Raw genomic sequence first — 26,413 nt, 5'->3', positions numbered from 1 at the left:
ATTCCTTTTGTTTCTTCCATAACAATACACAACTTTAGTAACCACAAACTTCAACCAATCTAACCATCAGACCAGATCAGAAGGAGAACATTTGGCTCGATTTATTCTTATCACAGTTCGCCAAGTACAGAGTGGACTTATCTGAATCTAAACATGCGTCCGTTTTAAGGTGTCTGATTAGGGATCCCTTGGTCTTCCAGAGTTGATTCTCATCGGTCTGGTCGCAAGGTACGAGCACGGGGAGACCCGCGGGAGATAGCGAGATGCAGAGTGAATGGTGTCTGATCAGACCGTTGTCGAACACCCACTCTTGGTTCCCGCCTGTGTTGTGGCATGGGTACAGACCTGGAAGGAGAAAGGATTTTATAAGAACGTTTCATTATCATCGTGTTTAGTCGAAGTAATTAAGACATTTATTATTTATTTAAACAATAGCAGAATGCCATATGGTTATACCATCCAAAGATAAATCATTGATGTAAAACTATAAATATTCAAAAGGCGCCATATCGGCGAGCTACTCGAGCGCAGAATTCAACCCAGAGTGTTAGAAAACACGTGTTCCCCTAAAACTTCAAAAACTTTCTTGCCACCGTGCTTCTGTTCGATTCTGCCGCACGACACGCGATTTCCTTATCATTACATGCTCAACACGTTTAAATTAGGTTTCATCCTTATTACCTGGTGGTAGCGAACTGCCCTAAAGATCCATTATCACCGCGTCTAGAGATATACGTGTTTCCTTAAGAAAACTCACCAGGTGCCCCACCCGCGAGCTGCCCCATGGTGTCGAGGCAAATAATATATAAAGCTGTCACTCACCAGGTGCCCCATCCACAAGCTGCCCCATGGTGTCGAGGCACCGTGCCCCCTGGCGCACCGCGCGCGCGCCGCCCGCCGGCACCTGCAGCTCGGGGTACACGTGCGACAGGTACCAGCGGAACGGCTTGCAGTGGAGCGACGCGCGGAGTGCCTTGCGTTCTGATATACTGGAATTGGGATGAAAAAAATAATTAAAGGATGTTTTTCGACAGTTAAGATAGAGTACAAACATTTATACACGAATTTTAGTTAAAAGTTTTCATATTTCCGGGTAAGGCTGTGTAAATATATATACAATCTACAACTCATAAGTTAGATATAAAAATCTAAGGAGAGGATTTAGCAAAAAGAAATGATAATCTATAGTCTACGAATAGTGCACTCAAGTGTGACTTGTGTTAACATGTTTGGCAGATGACCTATTAGGAAGACGATGACGGATTAGGGTTGCCCGTAATCATTGAACACGGACAAAATTGAAAGTCCACATAACACAATCAAGAAAAACAACATAAGAAAAAGGTCACTCACTCTCCATACTCCACTTGTTTAGCTAGCGGCTGCGACCTGTAGTATAATTCCTTATAATCATCCATCCACACTTCTGCTGCTCTCCTGGTATTCCGCGCAAATACCGCTCCCGAACCTCCCGGGAACGTGTAGGGGTGTCGCTTGCGGAAGACGTGACCCACCCGGGAGCAGGGCACTATCTCTAGCGAACCACCGCATTGCCATACCCTGAAAATAATGGATTTTCATTTAGTTTTTTTTTCTTTATTTGAGGAGCTTAGTCGGAAGTCGATTATGTCGCTCCATATGTCCACAAAAACATTAAATAGGTACGTAAAGCTGGCGATGAAAAATTAGCGAAATTAAAAAAAAACAACACCAGAATTTGTTGCTTATTTGTTGCTAATTAGTTGCTATAATGACGATTTTGTTGCTCAACCCGTTCGCTGGAAATCAGCAACAGTTCTAGCTTAACGTTAAGGTAGCGTGCAGAAATCGGAAAAAGGGATGGATCGTTGCAAAAATGCAGATGAATTTGTTGCTAATTTGTTGCTGCATAAAAACAGTGAAAATTTTGAATTTTTTTCATTGGCGCCAAAAATAACACTGGCCACGTCAACTTAATTGTCGATTTTCGGTAGTGAAACATAAAAAAACATTTGTTGCTCCTCCCATCGTTCACTGGCAAAGTGTACAGAGCCAGCAACAAAATAGAAACCGGAAGTAGAGTTAATTTTGAAACCGGTTTGCTAGAAAATCGTCCACGCCAGCTTAACTGTCGATTTTCGGTACTGAGACATAAAAAAAATTTGTTGCTCCTCACATCGTTCACTGGCACAGTGTACAGAGCCAGCAACAAAATAGAAACCGGAAGTAGAGTTAATTTTGATACCGGTTTGCTAGAAAATCGTCCACGCCAGCTTAACTGTCGATTTTCGGTAGTGAAACATAAAAAAAAATTTCTTATCAAAATTAACTCTACTTCCAGTTTCTATTTTGTTGCTGGCTCTGTACACTGTGCCGGTGAACGATGTGAGGAGCAACAAATTTTTTTTTTATGTTTCACTACCGAAAATCGACAGTTAAGCTGGCGTGGACGATTTTCTAGCAAACCGGTTTCAAAATTAACTCTACTTCCGGTTTCTATTTTGTTGCTGGCTCTGTACACTGTGCCAGTGAACGATGTGAGGAGCAACAAATTTTTTTTTATGTTTCACTACCGAAAATCGACAATTAAGTTGACGTGGCCAGTGTTATTTTTGGCGCCAATGAAAAAAATTCAAAATTTTCACTGTTTTTATGCAGCAACAAATTAGCAACAAATTCATCTGCATTTTTGCAACGATCCATCCCTTTTTCCGATTTCTGCACGCTACCTTAACGTTAAGCTAGAACTGTTGCTGATTTTCAGCGAACGGGTTGAGCAACAAAATCGTCATTATAGCAACTAATTAGCAACAAATAAGCAACAAATTCTGGTGTTGTTTTTTTTTAATTTCGCTAATTTTTCATCGCCAGCTTTACGTACCTACATTAAATTAACTTTGATTTGTATAAATAAGCTATATTCATTTAGTTATATTTTACGAATAGGTTTATGCATATTATGAGATTGTCACTAAGTTTAATTTCGTATGTTGTTTTGTGCATGTGCAATCATGGTATTAAAATTATTATATAAAAAATAGAGTTCCTAAAAATAGCGATGATGGCAAATGTGACTTTTGGATCGTTTTGAATGTCGCTCAAACCATTTACGTATATCATGCCTACATCTTTAACACTTACAAAAACATTTCGCAAATGTTCTGCTCATTTCAATTATCTATTTACCTTGAAAAACTTTCTTATGTATTTGGAATAAACTAATGAAAAAAATGTAAGTAAAATCTAAAATATGTAGTAAAAAAATTGGCTCATATTTAGATATCAAAATGACGATTTTATTCTTCATATTGGTTATATTCTTCCTCGATCTCACATTTTTTATTAGAAAAATCAATTCAGCAATTTTTAAAACATCCACGTATGATAATCGAATTTTAAATGTCATGTACTTAGAAGGAACGTTTTAAAAATAAATTAAGGTTCCCACGTGGGGTTTCCATGAATTTAATATCAAAATAATACCATCTGCTTTGTTCTTTAAACTCATTTTAAACATTTCAACGCTCATTGAAACTTTAACGTTCCACGTACGAAAGCAAATTTTCAACTTTAAACCTCGAATTATGACTTTACTTTTGCCTCATATTTGTAGAACTAGGTACCCAAATTTTATTTATAGAAAAGATATGAAAGAGTATACAACAAAAGTTTAAGTATCCACCAATTTTTATTTTAATTGCAATTGCAATATGCTTAGTAATTAAGAAAAAATTCTATGTACTTAAAAGTTTTATAAAATAATACTTTTATGCTGATCCATTTATTATTTGAACCGGTCTTTCAAAACTTTCATATGCACTCAATTGAGCATGGATTTTCTGAATTAGGTCGGACTTGGATGCCCTACGAATTATATTTCTGCATATGGATATTTCCTGACAATAACTAATACAAAAGCATTACTGACGTCTCTGCAGTCTACATTACGCCCGACATTACCGTTCTATATCGGCATCTTTTTTACTTTTAGATGCAACTTTGCTAACGATCTTATACACTCATAAAATTCCAATCATACTGTCTTCAACCTACCTGATTTCTGTCATGAAATTCTTTGCTTATTATATACTAGCTGTGCTCCGCGGTTTCACCCGCACTGCTCCGCTCTTAGCGTGATGATATATAGCCTTCCTCGATAAATGGGCTATCTAACACCGAATTTTTCAAATCGGACCAGTAGTTTCTGAGATTAGCGCGTTCAAACAAACAAACAAACTCTTCAGCTTTATAATATTAAAAATATAATATGTATAGAATATATTTGTTCTGTACCCACCTGAACGAGATCTCAAGGTTCTCCCCGCCCCACACGTCCATCTTCATGTCGTATTTGCCCAGCTTGTTGAAGTACGCTCGGTCCATACTGAACAGGCCACCAGCTATCATCGGAGTTCGGATCACTTGCGTTGGGTCACTGAGACGACCGCTTCGCTCAGCGTGTGATAGGTATTCCCACTGGAATAAGCATTAAATTGTATGAGATGCGACGTTAATCGGACAGAAATAAGTTTTTGGTTCTAAAGTATTATTGATCGTGATAAAAAATGGAGAAAATATAGGATTGGTAAACTTCTCACTCTTAATAAAAAGGAGTACCCAAAATATCATGAATATGATCTTCAAAAAGTGGTTTTAGAATATAATCTCAAACGATTCAAGAATATCATTTAAATACATTAAATAATACATCGCCAGTCAGGCACTCGACTTACCTTGAACACCAAGTTCCAATCGAAGCCGCCCCGAAGGTCTGCTGATGCTCCAATGTACTGGAAGGTATCCATGCTGATCACGTCTATTACTGGACATACAACTCGGGTGGGATCCTGAAATAAAAAAAATATTGAGGTTCAAGACTTAGCACAGCACGATAACTTTTATTTGTTGCAGCTACTACCCAACTGGTGGTTGCTTGATGGTAAGCGATCACAACTGCTCACAAAAATTTACAACCTTTTTAAAAGAGACCATATCTTAGGATACTAAAATACATTAAAAGTGGATGAAATTTAAAGTTTTATAGAGTTCAGAAATGAAAATTTACGTACTGAAGTACAAAAACAGGTTTCTCTAGAAGTCTGCTTTTTCTCGCAATCTCATAATCTCTTTGAATTAGAATAAGCAATAGGTATATGACATTATTTGAAGCATTAATTAATTATTTCTTCAAATATCTCTAACAACATAAAAAATTAAGCCAAAAAAAATAATTATATAAAAAAACTGGTCGTTCTTGACCACCCTGTGACAGGCTACTATAAATGGAGCACTTCCATTAATCTGATTGACAGAACCTCATATGGGCACGGATTTAAAAGTTGGAGGTCCTCATAAGTGCACTTACACTTTTAACGGAAGTAAGCGTTAATTAGAAGTAGGATATAAATAACTAAGTGATCCAGTTTTCATTTTATGTACATATAGGTAATATATAAAAATGAATATGAAGTGTGTATGACCAAAATGTTTTTTTGAATGACCAATTTGATATATTATAATACCTTAATCGAAAAAACAGTATTGGATATACGATGTTTTTTATGTACTTTTGAAAACTTAAGTACCTTTTAGGCACTTTTAAAGAAAAAGGTTTACCCCCAAAAAACACTCATGTTACCCGCGTGAGGTCAAAACATGACAAGAAAAAATAAAAAATAATAAAAATAATTATGCAGAATAAAACAATGTTTAATTTTAGCATCATATTATGTTCAAGAAAGAAACATTTATTGCTATAGCGAGGCACCTACATTTTATGTCTAAATGAAAGGCATACATAATATTATATTTTTTAGCAAACAGCACACAAAAACCGTTACCATTACCTCATTGTATATTTGACCGTGACATAAACACACAGAATTAACATATTATTATGATTTTAAATCAATTATCATTAAACTTTGTTGCGTTAGATGAAATTAAGAGACCCTGACCGTATTCATGAGGTTAGTGTGAAAGGAGGCCGAATACTTAGACCAAAAATACGCTAAAAATTTAGTTTCCCGTCGTTTTTGGGAACGTAGATAAAATTATGTCCGTTTTCACGTGTGAATCATTATGGTGAATTTTGGTAAAAAGGTAGACAACGTGAAAAAGTATGTAGATTTTCTTTGAATGTAAGATTTAATATTATAACAAAACGTATTCGGAAATTAAGGTACTTCAGTGATTTTTAAATAATGTTCTTTATAATACATATTTGGAAACATAATGTTTCCAAAACGATTAAGTTTAATTCATATTTTAATCAATTTAATTATCAATTTAGCTTTTATACGTAGATATAAAAACTTATACATGAATAAGGAAAATAAATGAACTCGAATATTACAAGGAACAAGACAATCTATTATTAGATACCTCGTGAATATTATACACTAAGAAAATAATTTTCTAGACATCGCAGTAATTAACCAGGGAATTGTCTAACACAACAAAATGAGAATACAGTTTAATAAGGTCGAGTATTCTTTAACCTGAATTGGGTCAGATTCGAATCGATTCAGCACGTTAGTTTTCGTTAGCGTTTCTAAACCCCTTCTTTTGTAAAACTGTAATTCATTCTAGACTATTCTTTATTTAATGTTGGTGTCTTTATTGATTTTTTCTGAATGTTAGAAAACACCTTATACTTAAACTCACTAGATACACTATTATCAACGCTAAACGATATAGAACTACAATAGAAAAATCAAGGGAATTTTATATAGATATGTAGAGAAGGAAGTTTATCCAAATTTACATTACTGTGGGTTTTATGCATTTTATAAATATGCTATAATAATATTGCCTAACCAATTAATAAATATGCAATTAAATCGATAACAGAATCCACTATCCATTAATTTTGTAAAAAAGACATTAGACAATATTACAAAATTTCTCTTAAATCGTCCAACGCTAAAAAGCTCCGTTTTTTATTTTATTTAATTAATGTTCCATAACATACCTAGTTGATATCATAATATTGACATGTATTCCAACATTCCGACTTTCTTGTGTAACTTTGCCATGGACAAGGTTACGTATTCGAAGCCAGATGAATGAAGAAAATGTTTTATGTCAAGTGTCAAGGTCGCACGGTCGCGACATACGCGTCACGGATCATACCGGTTTCATCCAATACTGAGACAGGTGGCATACGAATTCAGTCATAATTACAGAGCCAAAGAGTCCAATTTAGCTTGTTTAATTTTGTCATCGAAATTAGAGGATTAGGTTACAAACGGGGTTAATAGGCGACGTTTAAAATGTATGGAAATGCTTTGATTGTGCGTTTTTCGAACTGGTTTTAATACCAATATTAGATAATTCGTTATGACACTCGGCAACTTTTTTTTTAGTATTGGAAATTTTATAGTAGTAATGAAATAGTTTAAATTAGGTTTTCTAAAGTGCTTTTTATTGGTATAGTGACTAGCGCTAGTTAGTTGTGAGAGCGAAGCCTAGATTCAATTCCCTATAGAGACTATTGAAAGAGTAACTCGATTGGCTAAGGAACAGAAAGCACTTTCCGTAAAGAATATCAATCGATAATATCAATGTGAAATGCATACAATGACCTACTAAAGTCTACTGGTAGTACTATACTAGTATACTAGTCTCTATAATTAAGACAAAATAGACGACGCCTTTTTTGTTAAATTGGGGAATCTTCCAAAGATACCCACGGCTCCTTCCCCGGGAGAAGGTTATGTCGGATTCTTACCGACTAAAAAGTAAAACCCCACTGTGTTCCGTCGAGCCGCTTTAATGATGGGGCAAATAGACGACGCTTACACTCGTGGCCATTCCAGGAAATTAAAGATGGTTTAATTAACATTTCATTTCATTCAATTGATAAATGAACTGGTACACTCAGTGTTATGAAAATGAATTTTACTAAAGTTGCTCTTAGAGTCGAGTGAAGTCGCGACGTGCAGTCACTTTAAATAATTAATTCTTAGCAAATATCGGTATATCTTTGTGACTCTATTTTTTTAGCCTAACTTAATTTTGTTCTCCTTCTGATTGTTTACGTAATCAGCGAATAATAATTAGTTTCATTAAACCTAGTAACCAATGTGGAACACCTGTTTTTGGGACACGTTTATGTCCTGGTTTCTAGACACTTATGATGATGAGATATTGATTAAAAATGCAGATTAACAAAAAAAAAATAAAACACACACTCAATTTGTATAAATTATGAACGAATAAATTATTCTATATTTTGAATAGTATTGCAACGATTGTTATGAAATTTAAAATTCCTGAAAATAGGATAGTTTTATCTTAATATAAAATTTATGTACAATTAAATGCAATAATATGCTTATTTTGTTCCGGATTGTACTGACCCGAATAATTACGGCAATCAATTCAAATTATTATATTACAAAACTTTAATGTCAATTGCACCATATTTTATCAAATAATCAAATAATGAATTAAAAAAGTAACAAATTAAATTGTCGAGCTATAAGGCGATTGAATAAAAAAATAACCTAAATATAATTAAACTAGGTCACTGTAGGCTGTAGATAGAGAACCTTATAATTATGAAGCGTTTGATTATTTATTAATTCCTTTTCCAATAGAAGAGTGAATAAAATACAGGATATTTCACAATTTATCAAGTCATTAGCCTTTGATTTATATAATTCAGGTTTCGATACCAAATATATACTCCGAAATATTTATTATCTGATCCTCTCTTTCTTATCAATATTTGCCTTAGATGCTTAAAATATGCTCAAACATAATTTTGTACAGACTATCACTATTCATTTATTTACATAACGTAATAATAGCCATGCTAAATAATGTTAACACATAAAGTTCACCTTCTTATGACATTTCATGACCAACAAGCACCAAATTACTATTAGTTAAGCATTAGTTACGGAACGAAATGTTAACATTTAAACCAGACGTAAAAAATGATAACTAGTCGAAGCATCTCGATTCTCGACCACTGCGGAGTTGCAAAAGCGATTTACTTTGAAAGTAAGTTGCTTCACGTACAGATATACCGCATTACTTTATCAGAGTACCTACAAGTTATGAGCGGAAAGCGTTTTCTAAGTAATGTGGTTTTCCATGTACCTAATAAATTGTAAATGTGCTTTGTAAAGGTAATTTACAACAGCCATTTTTTGACACTTTTCAGATATTGTACTCTTTATTGTTTATTTCTCGTTTGGTAGCTTATCGTTATTTTTGTTTGAACAAAATGAGACAATTTAGAATCTTCATCAAAGGCGCTTGCTTTAAAGGGATACGATTGACGATTGTTATAGTTTATCATAAAAATACCAATACTCTATCTCCAAAATTGAACGTTTTATACGCTTTGATATTTCCATTTTAATGAACCATCAATAAATTGGATACATTTTATCCAATTTCGCAATATAGATATTACGATTTACGTGGCATAATCCAATACTCACATAAACATTACAAACATAATGCGTTCTATTACAATTTTCCGACCTACATATTTAATTCGCACATAAAACAAACGGTGTATTGGACTGGCTAATATCGAAGCATAATAAATAAGTACTAAGAAGAACCCGCTACAGCCTATCCCCCATCCCACACCGTCCAGTTACTCAAGCGTGGTGAACGGAAGATGCAAGCGGTTGCGCAAGCGATCATCTGTGTTATCCCTTCACCCCTGGCCTGTAACTATAGCCATTGTTTGGTAACACTTCTAGATTGTTCTATATTATGGAGAAATAAGAAACTTTATGCAGGCATCACAAAACAAAAATGTATTTCATATTAAACGGTTCATAGCCAAAGATTTTTATGAATTAATCTCTTTTGAAAACCAGTGGTCACATTTATCCACTTATTCCAATTCCATTTTATTCCAATTTTTTTATATATAGGTATCAAGTGATACATAAGTTTGTAGCAGAGTCGATAGATGCTTGTTGCAATCTTGTCCAGATTACAATTTTTTCAATAATTTTATCAACGCAAAATCTTTGTGAAATTTCATTTTAGTCGCACATATACATATTTTTTTTCATGGACAAAGCAAGTTTATATTCAGTTAAAAATCATTTTATTTTTGTTTATGAGACAATTAACATTTTAAATGTGATCGTGAAGATATATTATAACCATTTTGAGGTCGTTTCAATTTAAGATAGTGTTACATACAGTCAATTGGAATTATAAAAAATATTGCAAGAATTAAAGCAATGCGAACTTACAATCTCTTTCAGTTATTTTGCAACTTGTAATGTTAAAGTGTAAAATATATTTGAAATACAATTTACTTTGAACATAGTAATTATCTATTGAAAATGAACTTTTGTTCGTTTTACATAAAAACGTAGAAATATCGGCATTGCTAAAACAAAGCTTGGCTGTTTTATATGTAAATATTTATGTACCTACAAAACATACATATTGTATCCTCGCAAATTTTCGCATGTAACGCAGGATTTCTAGGCTCTAAATTGGCTATTTACCAGTGTATATGCACAGGAAAAGGACCTAGGCTCCTATGACGTCACTATTCAGGAATTATGATCATAGCAGTAGGCTTCCTATCAAACAATATGTTCATTGTCTATGTACCAATGTGCGCATACGCAGTCGAGCTAATGCTACGTGAGATTATTTAATTCTTAACAGATTGGTTAAAGATTGATTTATTATACGTTCGTGTCCACCAAAAAAGGACTCTATCTTGTGTGTAATTGTGTTCATTTTAAAATAAAAATGTTTCTATATAATGTATCACGCAAAATAAAGACTAATAAATTTGATTAAAATGGCTCTGATTCTTGTTTCGTCTTGACCTTTAAAATATAAAATAGCAGATGTTTGGTTTATTTGGCCGTATTAATATGTTAATAAGTTATGTCATTCTATATTACATTTTATCAAAAAAAATTACATAGCAACCAAAGTTTCTCATTGAATTATATATCGAAGTATTCTCGATATTTATAAGACCGAATTACATGCTGTAAACTAGAGTTTACTTGTCTATTTTAAGTATATCAGAAACGTCAGAATTTAATAATAATACAAATAGTGCAAACTTAGGGATGCAATCAATGTAGCGAACAAAGCTTCTCCAAGTTAATATTATATCAAGACTGACGGAGGTAGTTTTCATTAAATCTATTCTGGACTTTGGACATAAATCCCTGCATTTCTGTGCAAAGTTTGAGAGCAAGCTTTAGTATTCTGAACATTATCTATCCAAAGTATCCTACTCAATATTATTTTAAATGCGAAAGTTTGTATGTTTGTGTGTTTATTACTCCTTCACACAAAAACTGCTGTACCGATTTTCAGGAAATTTGGCACACACATAGAGGGTATTTTTGATTAATACATAGACCCATCCAATCTCACAGACCCATTTCTCTGAGATTTTCGGGATGAAAACTATCCTATGTATTAATCCAAAATATAATAGCTCCCGACCTATGCGGTTTTTTCTTAAGACTACGCGAGCGAAGCTGCGGAATAAAGCTAGAACATATTTCTGCAACATACTTGAAAATATGAACTGCATCAATTCTTAGGTCCAAAGTCCAAAAGCTGTCTATCCAAAATTCATAGAGCATTCTAGAACAAGATCGAATATGTCAACAGAATGCGTTAAGAGCGAGCGCCCACGAGAAACTTTGTCTCCGCAACAATTTTGTCTCCGCAACTATTTTGTCTCTCCAGCCATGGGCTAGTATGAAGGCTTTGTCAGATAGGACGCGTATTTAAGCGCTGCGTAGTAGCGCTACAGCGTCCTGTTTTAACGTCGCGCGAGGCTTCGTCAAACAGAACGCTTTAGCGCGCGTTAGGACACAGCAATTGATATTATTAAAGCTGCATGTTGTTTACATAATTATTACTTACGAACAAAACAAGGTACAGCGATATTAACTCCGGAGTCGGAAGAATTTTTTACTTACCAGTTTCATTAATTTCTTCTCCGATTTGTGCCCACAATTTTGCCTTCATTGATATATCTTTATAGTTTATATGAACTATCCTTCGTATTATATAAGCATGGATATTTTCTAACCAATTCTATCAAATTTTCGGTCATTATGCAGTATTTTATTATTATTTTACGCCTATTAACTCCGACGCTAAAATAAAATTTGTAAAAAAATACAACACCCGACGTTAAAGCGTCCTAACGCCGCGACAGAGCGTTGCGTACTGCTAGCGCCGGCGCTCTGTTTGACGGTATTATACGATGGTAGTAGAACACATCTTAGCGTCATATCGCGGCGTCAACTTAACGCTCTGACGCGCGCTAAGTACGCGTCCTGTCTGACAAAGCCTTGAAAGTGCGCGTACGTAGCGACGCAACTCCCGGGAGACTTTTTTGTCCGCGGGTTCGGAGACAAGCCCGCGACGCAACTGTCGCCCTATCTATTGGTTTCAATGCAAGTGCGCGCACGGCGACAAAAATGTTGCCAGGCGACGGCCGCCGGCCAGTTGCCGCGTAACCGGCGTAGCGATAATACCTATTTATGTCAACGTATTTATTCTCGTACACAGTAGTTTTAACCGACTTAAAAAAAAAGGAGGAGGTTATCAATTCGGCCGGTATATTTTTTTATGTATGGACACCGATTACTCAGAGGTTTCTGAACCGGTTTACGTGATTCTTTTTTTTTTGATGCGGAATGGTGTGGAATTGGTCCCATAAATTTTATTCGGATAAGCCCAGTAGTTTTTATTTTATGAGCATTTTTGTCTGGTCTCGATGACTTAATTAAAATGTAGCAAGTAACTTTGATTTATTTCCAGGTAACCGATTGAGCTGAAATTTTGTATACGCATGTAAATTGGATAGCGATGAAACATTATTATGAAATAGAGCTGATTTGATGATGGAATCGGAAGGTGGCCATATGAACTTAGTAATATATTGACTCAACTTTATAGAGTTTGAGCTCGTTTGATTCGTGTTGAAAAATACACTAAAAAGTATCTATTAAATAAAAACTACTTTACTTTTTACAATTACGATTACATATCTATACTAATATTATAAAGAGGAAAGGTTTGTAGGTATATATGTATGGTTTTCAGTTTTCACGCATAAACTACTGAACCGATTACAATGAAATTTAGCACACATATAGAGGGTAACTTGGATTAACACATAGGATAGGTTTTATCCCGGAAATCCCACGGGAATGGGAACTATGCGGGACAAGAGCACAGACCACAACCGTCTCTTCGAAAACCATGTTGATAAATGAAGAAAATTTTAAAGAAAAAGTTGCGTTGCTGTCGCTTTCGTGTGCCCATCGTTCAAAACTTTGCGAGGAGACAGCGACAGAGACAAAATAGTTGCCGGGCAACTAAGTTGCTCGTGGGCGCTCGCTCTTATAGGTGAACGTCCAAGTATTGGTCCTTGGCATTACCACGCCAGTCACGTCGCTCCTTCGGTAATGGAGGCGCATAGTTTGATAGTACCTACTAAATAGAACGCAGATGGGTATTGCATTGTTTTGTGTTTAGGCAATCGATATATTTAAACGATAAACACTTTGTTGTTTCTAGATAATTATGCTAAGAAGAAATACTATTTTTCGAACTCGAAAGTCAAATGTTACTCCTTTAACTATAGGTTTATTTCATTAACAGGACAGGTAATAATATTTAGTATTAGAAATATTAGTTGAAAAGACGTAGAATCATTGCAATAAATGAATGTGGGGTGGAACTAAAATAAAAAGGGAATTTATATTGGGAACTGCTTTTATGCGATAACATTACGTGTACAATGTACAAAATAGTTTTATTTCTTCTATAACTTTAACTCAATGTCGAAGGAATATACTACGATATACAAGTCATAAATTTTCCCATAAGGTACTTCTTCAGCCTATTACTTTATGGAACTACATTTCAAAATACACGTTTATCGAAATTTTATCACTGATCGACGTTGAGTTGAAGTCATAAACATGTAATTATAATCACAAGTCGTTAAATTAGCTTCGGTAATTGGAATTTCTTTTAATGGGAAAATAAAGTGAACAATAGCATGTAATAGTTGTAATAAATCCTACTAATATTATAAGTGCAAAAGTTTGTGAGTATGTGTGTGTGTTTGTTACTCTTTCACGCAAATACTACTGAACCGATTACAATGAAATTTAGCACACATATATAGGGTAACTTGGATTAACACATAGGATAGGTTTTATGCCGGAAATCCCACGGGAACGGGAACTATGTGGGTTTTTGAAAACGCGGGTGAAGCCGCGGGCGGAAATCTAGTAAGTAATAATTGAACCATTGAGTCATATAGTGATATGCGGTTATTATCACTTATTATAAACAAATAACTGTAATAATTAATATATTAATGTATTTTAATATGTTTTATAGGATAATTATTTGTTTACAATGGTTCGGTATGACCTTAATATTAAAGGAAGTAAAAGCCTTATATGAAAACAAGGACAAAAGGAATGCGGTATTGTTATTTTAATGTTTGTAATTAAGAATTTGGAAGCACTTTCAATTTCTTTGAGATTATGAGTCATTTGGATATGTGTTACTTTGTTTAATTTAAATCTTTGTGATGTAACTGAGAAGTTTTTTTTGCAAAAAAAATATATTGCAGTGATACTTAATAGGCGCGTTGAGAGTAAAAGGTCGCGTCCGCGTCATGGCAATACCGACATGGAGTAACGCGACGATTCTTGAATTTTGTCAAAGAAGTTTCACTTCTGACGCGTGTGCTCGGCGCACACGCTCTTTTTTCATAGGAGTTTTATTTTTTGTGACATAATTAATTACCGTTTGTGTAATCGGAGATTATGAATAAAAATAAAATAAACTAATGCAAATTTCAAATACGACACAGAAACGGTATCAATTATTTTGACATTTTTGTCCGTGATTATTGTGAAATATTTGTAAATTCTCTAGTTATTCAAAATACATACGAAACAACATACCATATCTTTCACTACATCTTTATTACAAAACGCGTCAATAAATCCCAAACGGTTAGGCAAGGCATTAATGCATATATTGCAGTACTAGATTTCCGCCCGCGGCTTCGCCCGCGTTTGCAAAGGAAAAACCCGCATAGTTCCCGTTCCCGTGGGATTTCCGGGATAAAAACTATCCTATGTGTTAATCCAAGTTACCCTCTATATGTGTGCTAAATTTCATTGTAATCGGTTTAGTAGTTTTTACGTGAAAGAGTAACAAACATCCATACATCCATACATCCATACATCCTTACAAACTTTCGCCTTTATAATATACTAGACTAGATTTCCGCCCGCGGCTTCGCCCGCGTTTGCAAAGGAAAACCCGCATAGTTCCCGTTCCCGTGGGATTTCCGGGATAAAAACTATCCTATGTGTTAATCCAAGTTACCCTCTATATGTGTGCTAAATTTCATTGTAATCGGTTTAGTAGTTTTTACGTGAAAGAGTAACAAACATCCATATATCCATACATCCATACATCCTTACAAACTTTCGCCTTTATAATATATTTATAATTTATAATATATAATTTATAATATAGAATATTAGATATTAGATATTAGATATTGCAGTATGTATTGACCTCTTGATTTAATATTTCCCGCTAAATTAATATGTTGAAGCTGGCCATTTTCTCTGGCTATCTCTTCGTGTTTAATTGCTTTTAAATTATAGTTTTCGGGCGGTATATGGAATCTAAACGTTGTAATTATTATGGGCGGAAAATTTGCAATCTCGCTGTATAATATTGAAGTGGCTATAACAATTTTATATGCATGTTTTATAACTATAAAGAGCCTATTTTCAAAAGCACTTTTCAGTAGGTACTCATTCTAAACGATGCTTTTGACAATCCATTAGGAAATAAAGCGATTGATCAATGTCATCCCACGTCAAGTTTCTATTGATTTTCTTCTTTTCTTATACAACATGTAAATAGAAGTTTCACGCTATTAAGATTGATCATCATCCCTTTATAAGTAGGTATATACCTACATTTTTAAAGTGATACCCAATGCTTTAAATTATTCAATAAACAATTATACGATACCTATTAAGAGAATAGATTATAGACTACTAACAATTATTATTGGTTGATTTAAAATTCATTTATGAATTCGTCAATCGTCACCCGAGAATTGCCTTATCAAAATCGCTCGTCAGGCCGCTCCGTCAATTGAACTCCATTTTTTCTACATACCTCCTTAACTCTTTGCAGCAGGGGCTCCAGCCAATGCACATTGCACTCCACGTGCGAGTCCAGGAAGGTCAGAACGGGTGCTGTTGCCGCGTCCGCCCCTCGCACCCTGGACCGCATGAGGCCTTCGCGCTTCGAGTTCCTAATGACGCGCACCTTTCGTATCGCTCGAAGGGCCGCTCCATCGTCAGCTACGAAACAAAGAGAATATATTATAATACTAATCTTTGTCTAAAACCTACTAAATAATATACTTACGTGAGAATCACTCTATCGATTAAAGAAACTGTATCAAAATCCGTTGCGAAGTTTTAAAGATTTAAGCATACTTATGGTTATAGGGACATAGGGACAGAAAAAGCGTCTTTGTTTTATACTATGTAGTGAAAGAAAATCGAGAATATTGGGTTTAGTGGTGATGCAAGGGCACAGCATCATCAGCTTTTTAATTCATTAGAAACTATTTTAGAATATCTTATTTTGGAGACTATATTGGGATTAATGGTGATGTATTTCAGCAATAAGCAGCTGTAACATGCATTGTAAAGACAAGGACACTAGAATCTTGTTTGGAATCAGTTAAAATAATTAGGTTTAGATGTGGTACAGTACCGTTGGCCATTGTAACATTGATGTTACATACAAAATGTTAAAGAACTACATTGAAATGTCTGTTGTTTTAGTAGGTAGTCAAAATAGCATGGATAGCAACATGATAGTTAACATTTTTGTTATCAGCTGCTAACATTATATTTTGTACTATTTAGATAGGTACAAAATTCTTTCAACAAAATATTTAACGAGCATCACGTTATTTCTCTAATACTTTTAATTATTTGTATAAAGGAGAAAATTAAAAATAACAGCAATATTAAACTATGTAATGAGTGAAGTTGACGTTTATTACAACCAGCATAATATAAAATATATAAGACGCTTGTTGGCTTTGGTTTTTAATTACGCAATCACAGACAGATCTACCATTTTTGTAGAAGTGAAGACCGCATTAGGAAGGAGTCCCATTCGTTCTTCCTTTTTGAGAGAAAAGCTAAACTAGTATAGTCAAATATAGGTGTCGTTATTATGTGATGGTAAGTGTTGATATAAAACTAAGGTTATCAATGCATATGAGTACGTAAAAAATAATTATAAAATTCCAAACGCAGTTTTTTTTCAAATAGATGAATTTTTTAAACTCTATGTGTACACCCATAACAAGCATCCTGCCCAGCTTTGCTACCAGCACGTGACCTATTGTTTAAGATTATGTTTTCGTAGACAAAATGCTCACATCAGCGAAGCGGTATATGCCGGCTGCGCGAAGCTAGAGAAGAAAACATGGATTTTCAGGAATAATTTAGCAAACATTTTTTTATGTAATTTTGTTAAGTATTTTTTACGTGATCAGTGTATGCAAAACTACAAGTCCCTTCGCGCTTAGTATACCAATAGTGGGACACCCCGTATACGAGTGGAGTCATAATTAAGTATACTGTATCATACATCATTTATATTGGAAAATATAAGTATGAGGAAGATGTTCATAGAGCCAATGTTAACAGTTTATTTTCTAGGATAAAACTCAATTTATATTTAATTTATATAATATCTAAAGGGAATTGCAATCAAAATTTCACCAGATCTGAAACATCGTGAAGGTATTATTTATTTATTTATTATTATTATTTATTTATTATTATATACAACCAATTTCCCCTTCTTAATGGTTCTTTTAATTACTTCTAGATAATATTAAAGCGAAGTTGTAATTACCTTATGCGATATGGTGTTGAAATTCCGAACCGTATTGTCTTACCTACATACAATGTATGTGAACAGATCATGTTTTTCATTTTACACCAAGTTTCATAATGTATAACAATTTTCTCATATAGCTCTTAGATTTTCACAAGCGATTTTTCTAGAAATAATAGTTTTTGTCTAATTGTGCATTGTTAAAGTAAACTAAAAGAAACTTTTTATGTTTATCATATCAAAATATGTTGTGAAAAAGCTAATTAGTCGCCATGTTCGTCCAACAATAAATACAGACAGATGAATAAAACAGTATTCTAATTTAAAATTTTGAAAGCTGAATTGAAAATAAGTATCCGACAAAGTTTTGTTTTTGATCTTCATAAAATATAAAAATGAATCGCAAAATGTGTTGGTAAGCGCATAACTCGAAAACGGCTGAACCGATTTCGTTAATTCTTATTTTATAATATTCCTTGAAGTACGAGGATGGTACTTATGGTTCTTATGGATGGAATCGTAAACATGTACCACGGGCGAAGCCGGGGCCGACCGCTAGTTATTCATAAAAATATAAGAGTAGTAATCGACCTCTTTATATTACTGTTAAACACATAACACGACTTAATTATCTTAGAAGGTAAACGTTAAAAAGAAAAACAATGCATCTTCACACAAAGGTATTAGAGAAATGTAAATATTCAGATTAAATTGACCATTTGCACCACATAGCCATATTTTCCACGTTGCGAGCACAGAGTGAAATAAAATTGCTTTTTAAACACATTGTTATGTCAAATTGCTCATATTTGATGATTGCGCAATTCAAAGTTTATGTGTTGAGTGTAAAGAGCCATGAGGTGAAAAGAAATGATTCAATCATTTGCAAATGCTTAGTTTTACCACAGATAATTTAATATGTACTAGGTATACTACTTTTACAGAGGTGGATTTGTGTCTTATAAGTGTTTTGTAACTGTATTATATTTTTTTTATAAATTTTCATTGATTCAATTGATATCCAAATAAAATATTATAAGTATGACTTTTGATGCAAAAATGGATTATTTATAAATACGAATAAATAAAATAAAAATCCACTTATAATTCCAACCCAAAGTATGATAAATATTTTTTGATACAGAATAAAAAAATAATTCGAAAAGTGTCATAAAATATCATTAAAAAGTACTTACGGTTATCACTAAAGTCATCGACGAGAATTATTTCTTTAATGAGGTGCTCAGGACTTCGATTGAGGACACTAAAAATAAAAAATAGATTATAAAAATAATTCAATAAAATCTTTATACTTACTTATTTATTGCAAAATTTTAACTCTCATATTATAAATATAAATTTTATCTCTCATCATAAGCTAAAAGCTACGATTTTTGCAGTTGATCTAATTATTATGTAGATATAAGGTCATTTTACTAGGATCGATCCCCTTTCTCGCAGGAAATTATAAAAAAACACTTTACTACATACCACGACAGTATAAGAATATGATTTTATATACTGTGATTGCACGCTTCTAGCTTTGATAGTTAAAAGTCGTTTTAATTTTTACCTGAAAAATCTATCGCGTAAGAATAGAAAGAAATTCTAAAAATAGCAGTCTCATTGAAGGATTGAATTAAAATAGTGGTCTAAAGTCCCTTGTGGGGCTGGACAAGGGACAAATGGAAACACCCAAGATATTCTCAATACATTTACGTAATTAATTGAGGGAAGTTGGTAACCTAATGTAATATTAGGTTGGTATCTATAATCTAAATGCTTCACTTATTGTATCAAAATTAAATAGCATATTGAATTGTAAGGTTACAACTGCACTAAAGGTGACTAAAGCATAATATTAACTAAGAAAAGTGCTTCATCATAATATCTAAATTGATCAATGTTCGATTTTATATTTATTTTTATTTATTTATTATATATAAGCCCTAAACTTATTTTCTCTTGCCTAAATAGGATATATCATATTAAGACTAAAATAATTAACATCTCGAGATATTTCCTACCTACTGTACCTATAATAAATGTCTGAATATGATTTTTAATCGATAAGACTAAAATTGTAATCTCTAGCTGTCCTAAGTTTACACCACTCTATAAATGCTAAGTGGTTTAGGATTGTGATCCTTATTAGTCATAGCTTTACTATATGAGTAAAGGTTAATAAATAGTACATTCTCACCTGACAATAGTGCGGAGTAATGTAGACCGAGCCTCATTATGAAATGTTATGATCACACTCGTTTGTGGCAGATCTTCGTCGTATTTCTTCAGCCGGCACCTGGACAACACCATTGTTATTTTATAGCAGCATTGTCTGAGTCTTTTATTGCATTGTTTGAAACTGATTCTTTGTTTGATTATTATCGTATTGTAGACTTTCTATTAAGTAGTCTAAGGTTGTATTAAATGCCGTGTGTAAACTACGTTGCTAATAGTTACTTATGAAGATATGAACTTTAGAAATTGTTTCAGTACTTGTAACTTTCATGGGAAAAATCTAAAAGGAAAGTCTCATCTTTCTCGTTGACCGCCTCCTTGGTACAGTGGTTGACGCGTGAGCGTAGAACCGAGGGGTCCTGGGTTCGATTCCCGGTGGAGAAGAAGAAAAAATTAATGTCTCGGTCTGGCAGGACACAGAAGGCTACTTGTCCCTAAAGAAAATCGATCAGTGAAACAGATTTATGCATAATGCATCTGCCCCTTACCTCACTTGGGGCCACGGGACTTCACTTTCGTTGAATCTAAGGTTTTGGTGGTATGTATGTGCTGTGCGCTTACGTACTTTTAAATTTTCATGCTAAAAAACATGTACACAATAAAATTAAATGCCAATAATATCGTCGATTAAAACTAGCAAATGTCCAGGTGCATTTTTATTTAATCTTAATAAATCTTACTAAATATAATATGTACCACAAGAAATCGCTTCGAACATGTTTTTAAAACTGGACTAAGACCTTTACCTTGTTGAGTGTAACGTCCTCGCGATCAATATTAAATGCTACTGTAACCTACATTCTCTGTAATAATATTAATGTGGGGTGTTCAGTTACGCCTGATAGTCTTTACTTTATATGTCTCTTGTTTTTAACCAACTTCAGAAAAGGAGGTTATCAATTTGACAATTATTATATGAATGAATTATAGGAACTGCATTAAGTTAATTTTCATAATCCTTTAGAGCTTGGGAAAATATAAAGAATACAACATTGTGTCCAATGTCAATGCAGAAATATTATTTTCGAAATTTTGACAAACCGAAAGTTAGCACTTTCAATTTGCTCATGATCTCATTTTATATCTTTTTAAAAAATGTCGACATTCGAGATTACACTCAAACGTTACGTCACTTAAATGCAAATCATCGCCAAGTCTCTTCAATTTTGCCAAACATTCAATCTGTACTAAAATTATTCAACTGAAGTTTGTTAGTTGGTTTGTTTGTTTGTCTATTTGGTTGAACGCGCTAATCTCAGGAACTAGGAATCTACTCAGGTCTGATTTGAAAATTTCAGTGTTAGATTTATGGCCTAGCCCATTTATAGAGATATCAGGAAGGCTATCGACTGTATTTCATGACACAATGATCTATAGGAGCGGGGCAATGCGTGTAAAGCCGTGGGACACAGCTAGTGATATCATTAAAAACAAGCAAACATAATCAACTTACATAGCATTCCTCGTATCAGGCACACCGCGGTTGCTAGGCAACGCATCAGACGCGGCCTGATTGAACCGATTCCTGACGTAAGGATCATTATCCTTGTTCCCTCCCGCGACGTACCCCGCCTCGTCGAAGTACCTCCCTGTACTCCCAGTCCCGTACTCCTCGGGGGAGGCCGGACTGCTCTCTGGTTCTTCGATGTCTTGGTGTTGTTTTATGAGGCGGAGCGCTATGTTTTCTTCCTGTCAAAGAAAATTTTATTATAGTCCTTTTCACCTATGATGATTCCTGTGACACTTCATCGTGTTCCGAATTACGAATTTTATGTTTAAAAAGTCAAAATAATTTTAGTGCATAATATTTTTATTTTATGGCGGCATTATTACCAAAAATATAAAAATGAAACATCTTAAGCTTATAAATCAAAAACAGTATTGTTTAGTTTTATATAATGAAAAATAAAATAAAATAACACAAAAATATAATACCTACGCAATTCGTGTACATGAAATGGATCGTTGAAAAATCATAGAGTTGGAAAATCATATAATCGGCGCCCATCTTGTGATCGTTTGTCAATCGAGTCAATCGTCTGTACGAGTGCGTCAGCCTTGTATACAAGTTGCATTTTTATATTGATACTTTACGTGGTATTCTGTTATTGTTACTAATTGTTATTGTTGACTTTTTGTTGCTGTTGTTTGCTAAGTTTCCTTAGTTAATTGTTAGCGAAATGCCGAAAAAACTAATTTTGGTACTTTATTCAAATCGATTTCATTTCCATATAGAATATTATCGATTATCGGAAACAATTGATACGATTTCAGTAACCGACATCTCTACACGTGTCAAAAATCGATGTGTCACAGAAATCATCTTAGGTGGAAAGGACTATAGATATTATGCCATTATTTTTGTAGAAGCTGTTGTGGATGTATTTTTATGGCTGAGTATTTTTCAGGCATCTTTTAAAACAAAGAAGTTATCCGAAAAACTTATTTGAAGTTTTCAATTAATCATTGATTCCACTCCGACGGGCACGGAGGTGTGGCTTGAAGGCATAGCATGCAATAGCTTTACCGCGGCAGTCCCAGAGTTCCACACGTCTTTTTTATTATTTTAACAATACATCATATATCTACATATTTTAATCCAGATGTTTTACAAAATACAATCTCGACTCTCGAGCAAAACATTTTCATGTAAAATGAAAGTTCCGTTTTCTTATACAAGAAACGCCTACATTGTGTTTACGAACCGGCGGGCAAAGCCTTACATATTTAAACAACACTTGTTCAACTTGCCCTAACATTATACATAATTAATTTGAAATACATGCTACTTGGCTGGGGAAATGATTTCATGTTGTGTGAAATTCAGATGTTTTTAGGGTTGCCAATATTTTTTTAAATTTATTATTGAAGCTTTGGATATAAATACAGAATACCTAATTTTTAAAATTGACTATTGATGAAAAATTCGTTTTCAATCGGATATTCATTTATTAATTTACATTTTAATAATCCTTCCCAGTCCCTTAATTTCATTTGTCTTCAATTATTATGGTTTAAATGACGACATAACTACTGTCTACTGGTTTGATACTCAATAATAGTACCTAAAAAGATTTGATCTTATAGCGGACAACATTGATCACTTTCTCTAATGCTAATAGATTTTCTGATGGCATACAGAAAAACAGATTTCCATTCGCTCCTTAAGGCCCTTCCTAAGCTTTGGGAGTCAATATTTATAAAACTTTGACAGCACTTTTAAGTTTAAATAAGTATTATAAACTAACGTGTAGCAACCCTAACTGCGCCGGAATATGCGTGCACCGCGAATATTTTATAAGATGGAAGCGGTACATTCTTTTGTATTTACGTTACATGCTTTACATGTCTACATCTATTATGTTATGTTTTTATTGTTAAGGTTATGAAACATGTTTTCATTGATTTTGGATAATTAATTCTGGACTTAAAACTATTTAAAGATGATAATTGCGTTAAATTTTAATAAAAGGAATCAGATACTAGATAATTTTAAGAATGTTCCTCCTCATCTCTTCACTTTAAAGCAATTTATTAAGATGACTAAATAGAATTAGGAAGGAATTTGATTATTCCAGACAAGAATCTAAAGTCTAGAGACTAACTTTTTAGCCCTTAGCTCTAAAGAGCTATAAAACTAGAAGAATTGAATGTTCTGATAGCAACGTAACGTCGTTGCGCGTTGATAATTTTTGTAATTTTCCTTTCATTATTCAAATACATTTATACAATTCACATATCCCAAATCACAATATTGTCTCCCGATTTCCAAAGATTCATTCGAGAACCTTCTAGAATATCATTACAAATAGGACGAGGCCATAGAGAGTGTATCAAATGTCAACTTCCGAATGATCTCCGTGATGAGCCGTGACTGATCTCGTTATACCAATTATAGATGAATGAATGCGCGTTTATTTCAACGTTTACGGACCTCATTTGTATATTATGCTTTTAAGGAAATATCTAATTCCACTAAAGATCTAAATGTAATATAGATACAGCTTCAACTTGTAATTTATTCTAATATTTAATAAGTTACCATCTTTACCAAATAACGCATCAAAAAACGTATTTAACGTACTTGATTTATGTGTGGAATTCTCGAGGATTCACAATTTAGTTTTACAAATATTAGACGAAGAAGAAGCCTTGAGAGTATTGTCAATTTTAATAGCAGACAGAGACATTTCCGACATTCCTCCTAATGAAACTAAATAATTAATTGAACACTTATTTCCTATAAAGCACAGCTAGAAATCGTCGCGGTACAGTTAATTATTAAAGTATGTAGGTTAGATATGCAAAATTCATTTATTTATAATTACCTATATATCCTGGTACATAACGGGTGAACCAGTAGTACTGCGTATATAATTTCTTTGATCTATGTTGTTAGAGAAAGTACGAATATCGGAAGTTGTATGTCATTTTAATAAATGGGGACGTTTGAGTCGATCGACTATTATGGCTACCATTCATAGACGCGCCTATTAATATCATGTTTAAAGCAAAATAAATATTTATTTATTTATCCGCCGGACTTGTCGCTGACGACAAATCCGCAGACAAATCTCCGCGTGTGTTTGTTCTTAGTTCGGTGTACGGTTTATGGACCCTCTTCACAATGGGCAGCGTTGGCCAAACAAATGACGGACGATCATAGACATTTAGGCTCTCTACACTATCGTGATTGCCTCTACTCGCCCAACGCTTCCCATTGTGAAGAGGGCCCATAAGCACAGTTGACAGATATATACTACGTACATACAGTTAGGAAACTAAGCCCCCCCCATGAAATTATGACGTATAGCTATAGGGCTGTTACTTTTTGATATTTAACCGACTTGAAAAATAACGGAGAAGGTTATCAATTCGGCCTGTATATTTCTGTTTGCTTTTTTTCACAGTTGATTTTGTGGTAATTTGGAGATTAAAACCCGTTAAAATACAAAAAATGGTGTAGCCTAAATATGAATTTACAAGAAGAAACAATCCGAATTAATACAGCTTGTAAAAGTAAATACGTTTTTATCAGTGCTATATTTCGAAATCTAGTTTTGTTATGGACGCCGAAGGCTATTTAATGTACCTAAATTATTTCTAATGCTTGATATTTGTATTATACATATATTCAATAATTATTTTAAACCAGAATTTACAATACTTGTATGTAGGTATACCTACTAAATTATTTTTAAAACGATAAATTAAATTGAATTAAAAACACAAAATATGCAAAAATAAATTAAAATTATTAATAAACGAGCATAGAACCTCTACCTTTTTGTTTTAGGAAGAAAAAGAAAATAGTTTGACAGGCTTAGTGCTTGACAAAGTGGAGACGCCACGTATCGATAAAAATACAATAATTATAATATCTATCTTTTTCTTCCCTAATATTTACGTAATTATGCACATAAATTTAAACAAGATTTTTTTAAGGTTTCCTTTTTTTATATTTTCGTGCTCTTCTAGATTGCGTAAAAAATAGATGCGATCTTTAAACAGACTGGACTCCTAATAGGTACTATTTGTAGCTATCATTTTGATAGAAAATATGTCAACATAATATAAAACTCATACTGCCATATCTATAGAAATTAAAAAATAGTCTCTTTATAACTTGTAGTCAGATATGGTATTTACAAATATATTTATTGAAAGGGCTACAAACTGAAACAATCGATATTTATTTAATGTGAATTGACATCACTTTAAACTTTTTTCCATACTATATTCAAAATCTGTGGATGTGTCACCCGCTACTATCGATCCCCCTCAATACCCTTGTAAACACGCTTGATGGGGGGGAACCATTTCGAACATTTTGTATGAAGTTTCCTTACTGTATGTATCTGTATATTGTGCCATAAGAGTGTGTGGACGATGATAGATTTGTCCATGGATAGGTTCGGCTCGTGGTGCGTGTAGTGAATGCCAGGCTTTAAGAAAGACAAATAGTATATTATAATGCCAGTGCTTGCGGTATTTGACGATGTATAGACAAATTTCATACTATAAATTATACATCTTAATGATCTTAGTTAAATGGATAGCGGACAGGAGACCTAAAAACACTTTTTTATAAAGCTTCTTCTCTTAGCAATAGAAGAGTGTAATATTATAACAACAACTTGTTTATATTATGAGTTTATTAGTTTTTTTCAGGCGGGAAAATTGGAGTTGCATACGTAGCTAGAGCTATATTGAATAATGGAATAGA

General features: G+C 33.6%; 1 protein-coding gene across 1 annotated transcript in view; it reads right to left on the bottom strand.

The window, feature by feature from the left end:
- Pgant2 (polypeptide N-acetylgalactosaminyltransferase 2) overlaps nt 1-26,413 on the bottom strand; it is a 64,347-nt gene continuing 37,934 nt past the window's right edge. Inside the window, exons 2-10 of the mRNA XM_090120336.1 lie at nt 21,641-21,876; nt 20,150-20,248; nt 19,143-19,210; nt 16,195-16,382; nt 4,713-4,826; nt 4,277-4,455; nt 1,354-1,560; nt 823-989; nt 1-345 (exon numbers count right to left, since the gene is read on the bottom strand). Of these exons, the coding sequence (XP_089976462.1) occupies nt 77-345; nt 823-989; nt 1,354-1,560; nt 4,277-4,455; nt 4,713-4,826; nt 16,195-16,382; nt 19,143-19,210; nt 20,150-20,248; nt 21,641-21,876 (1,527 nt within the window). The 3' untranslated portion in view covers nt 1-76. The remainder of the gene's footprint in view (nt 346-822; nt 990-1,353; nt 1,561-4,276; nt 4,456-4,712; nt 4,827-16,194; nt 16,383-19,142; nt 19,211-20,149; nt 20,249-21,640; nt 21,877-26,413) is intronic.

The sequence above is a fragment of the Colias eurytheme genome, chromosome 4 (assembly GCF_061535395.1).
Source record: "Colias eurytheme isolate Ceu_HAF_F1 chromosome 4, ilColEury1 Martin Lab GWU primary, whole genome shotgun sequence".
Lineage (NCBI taxonomy): Eukaryota > Metazoa > Arthropoda > Insecta > Lepidoptera > Pieridae > Colias > Colias eurytheme.
This window is presented reverse-complemented; position numbering and strand designations above follow the sequence as displayed.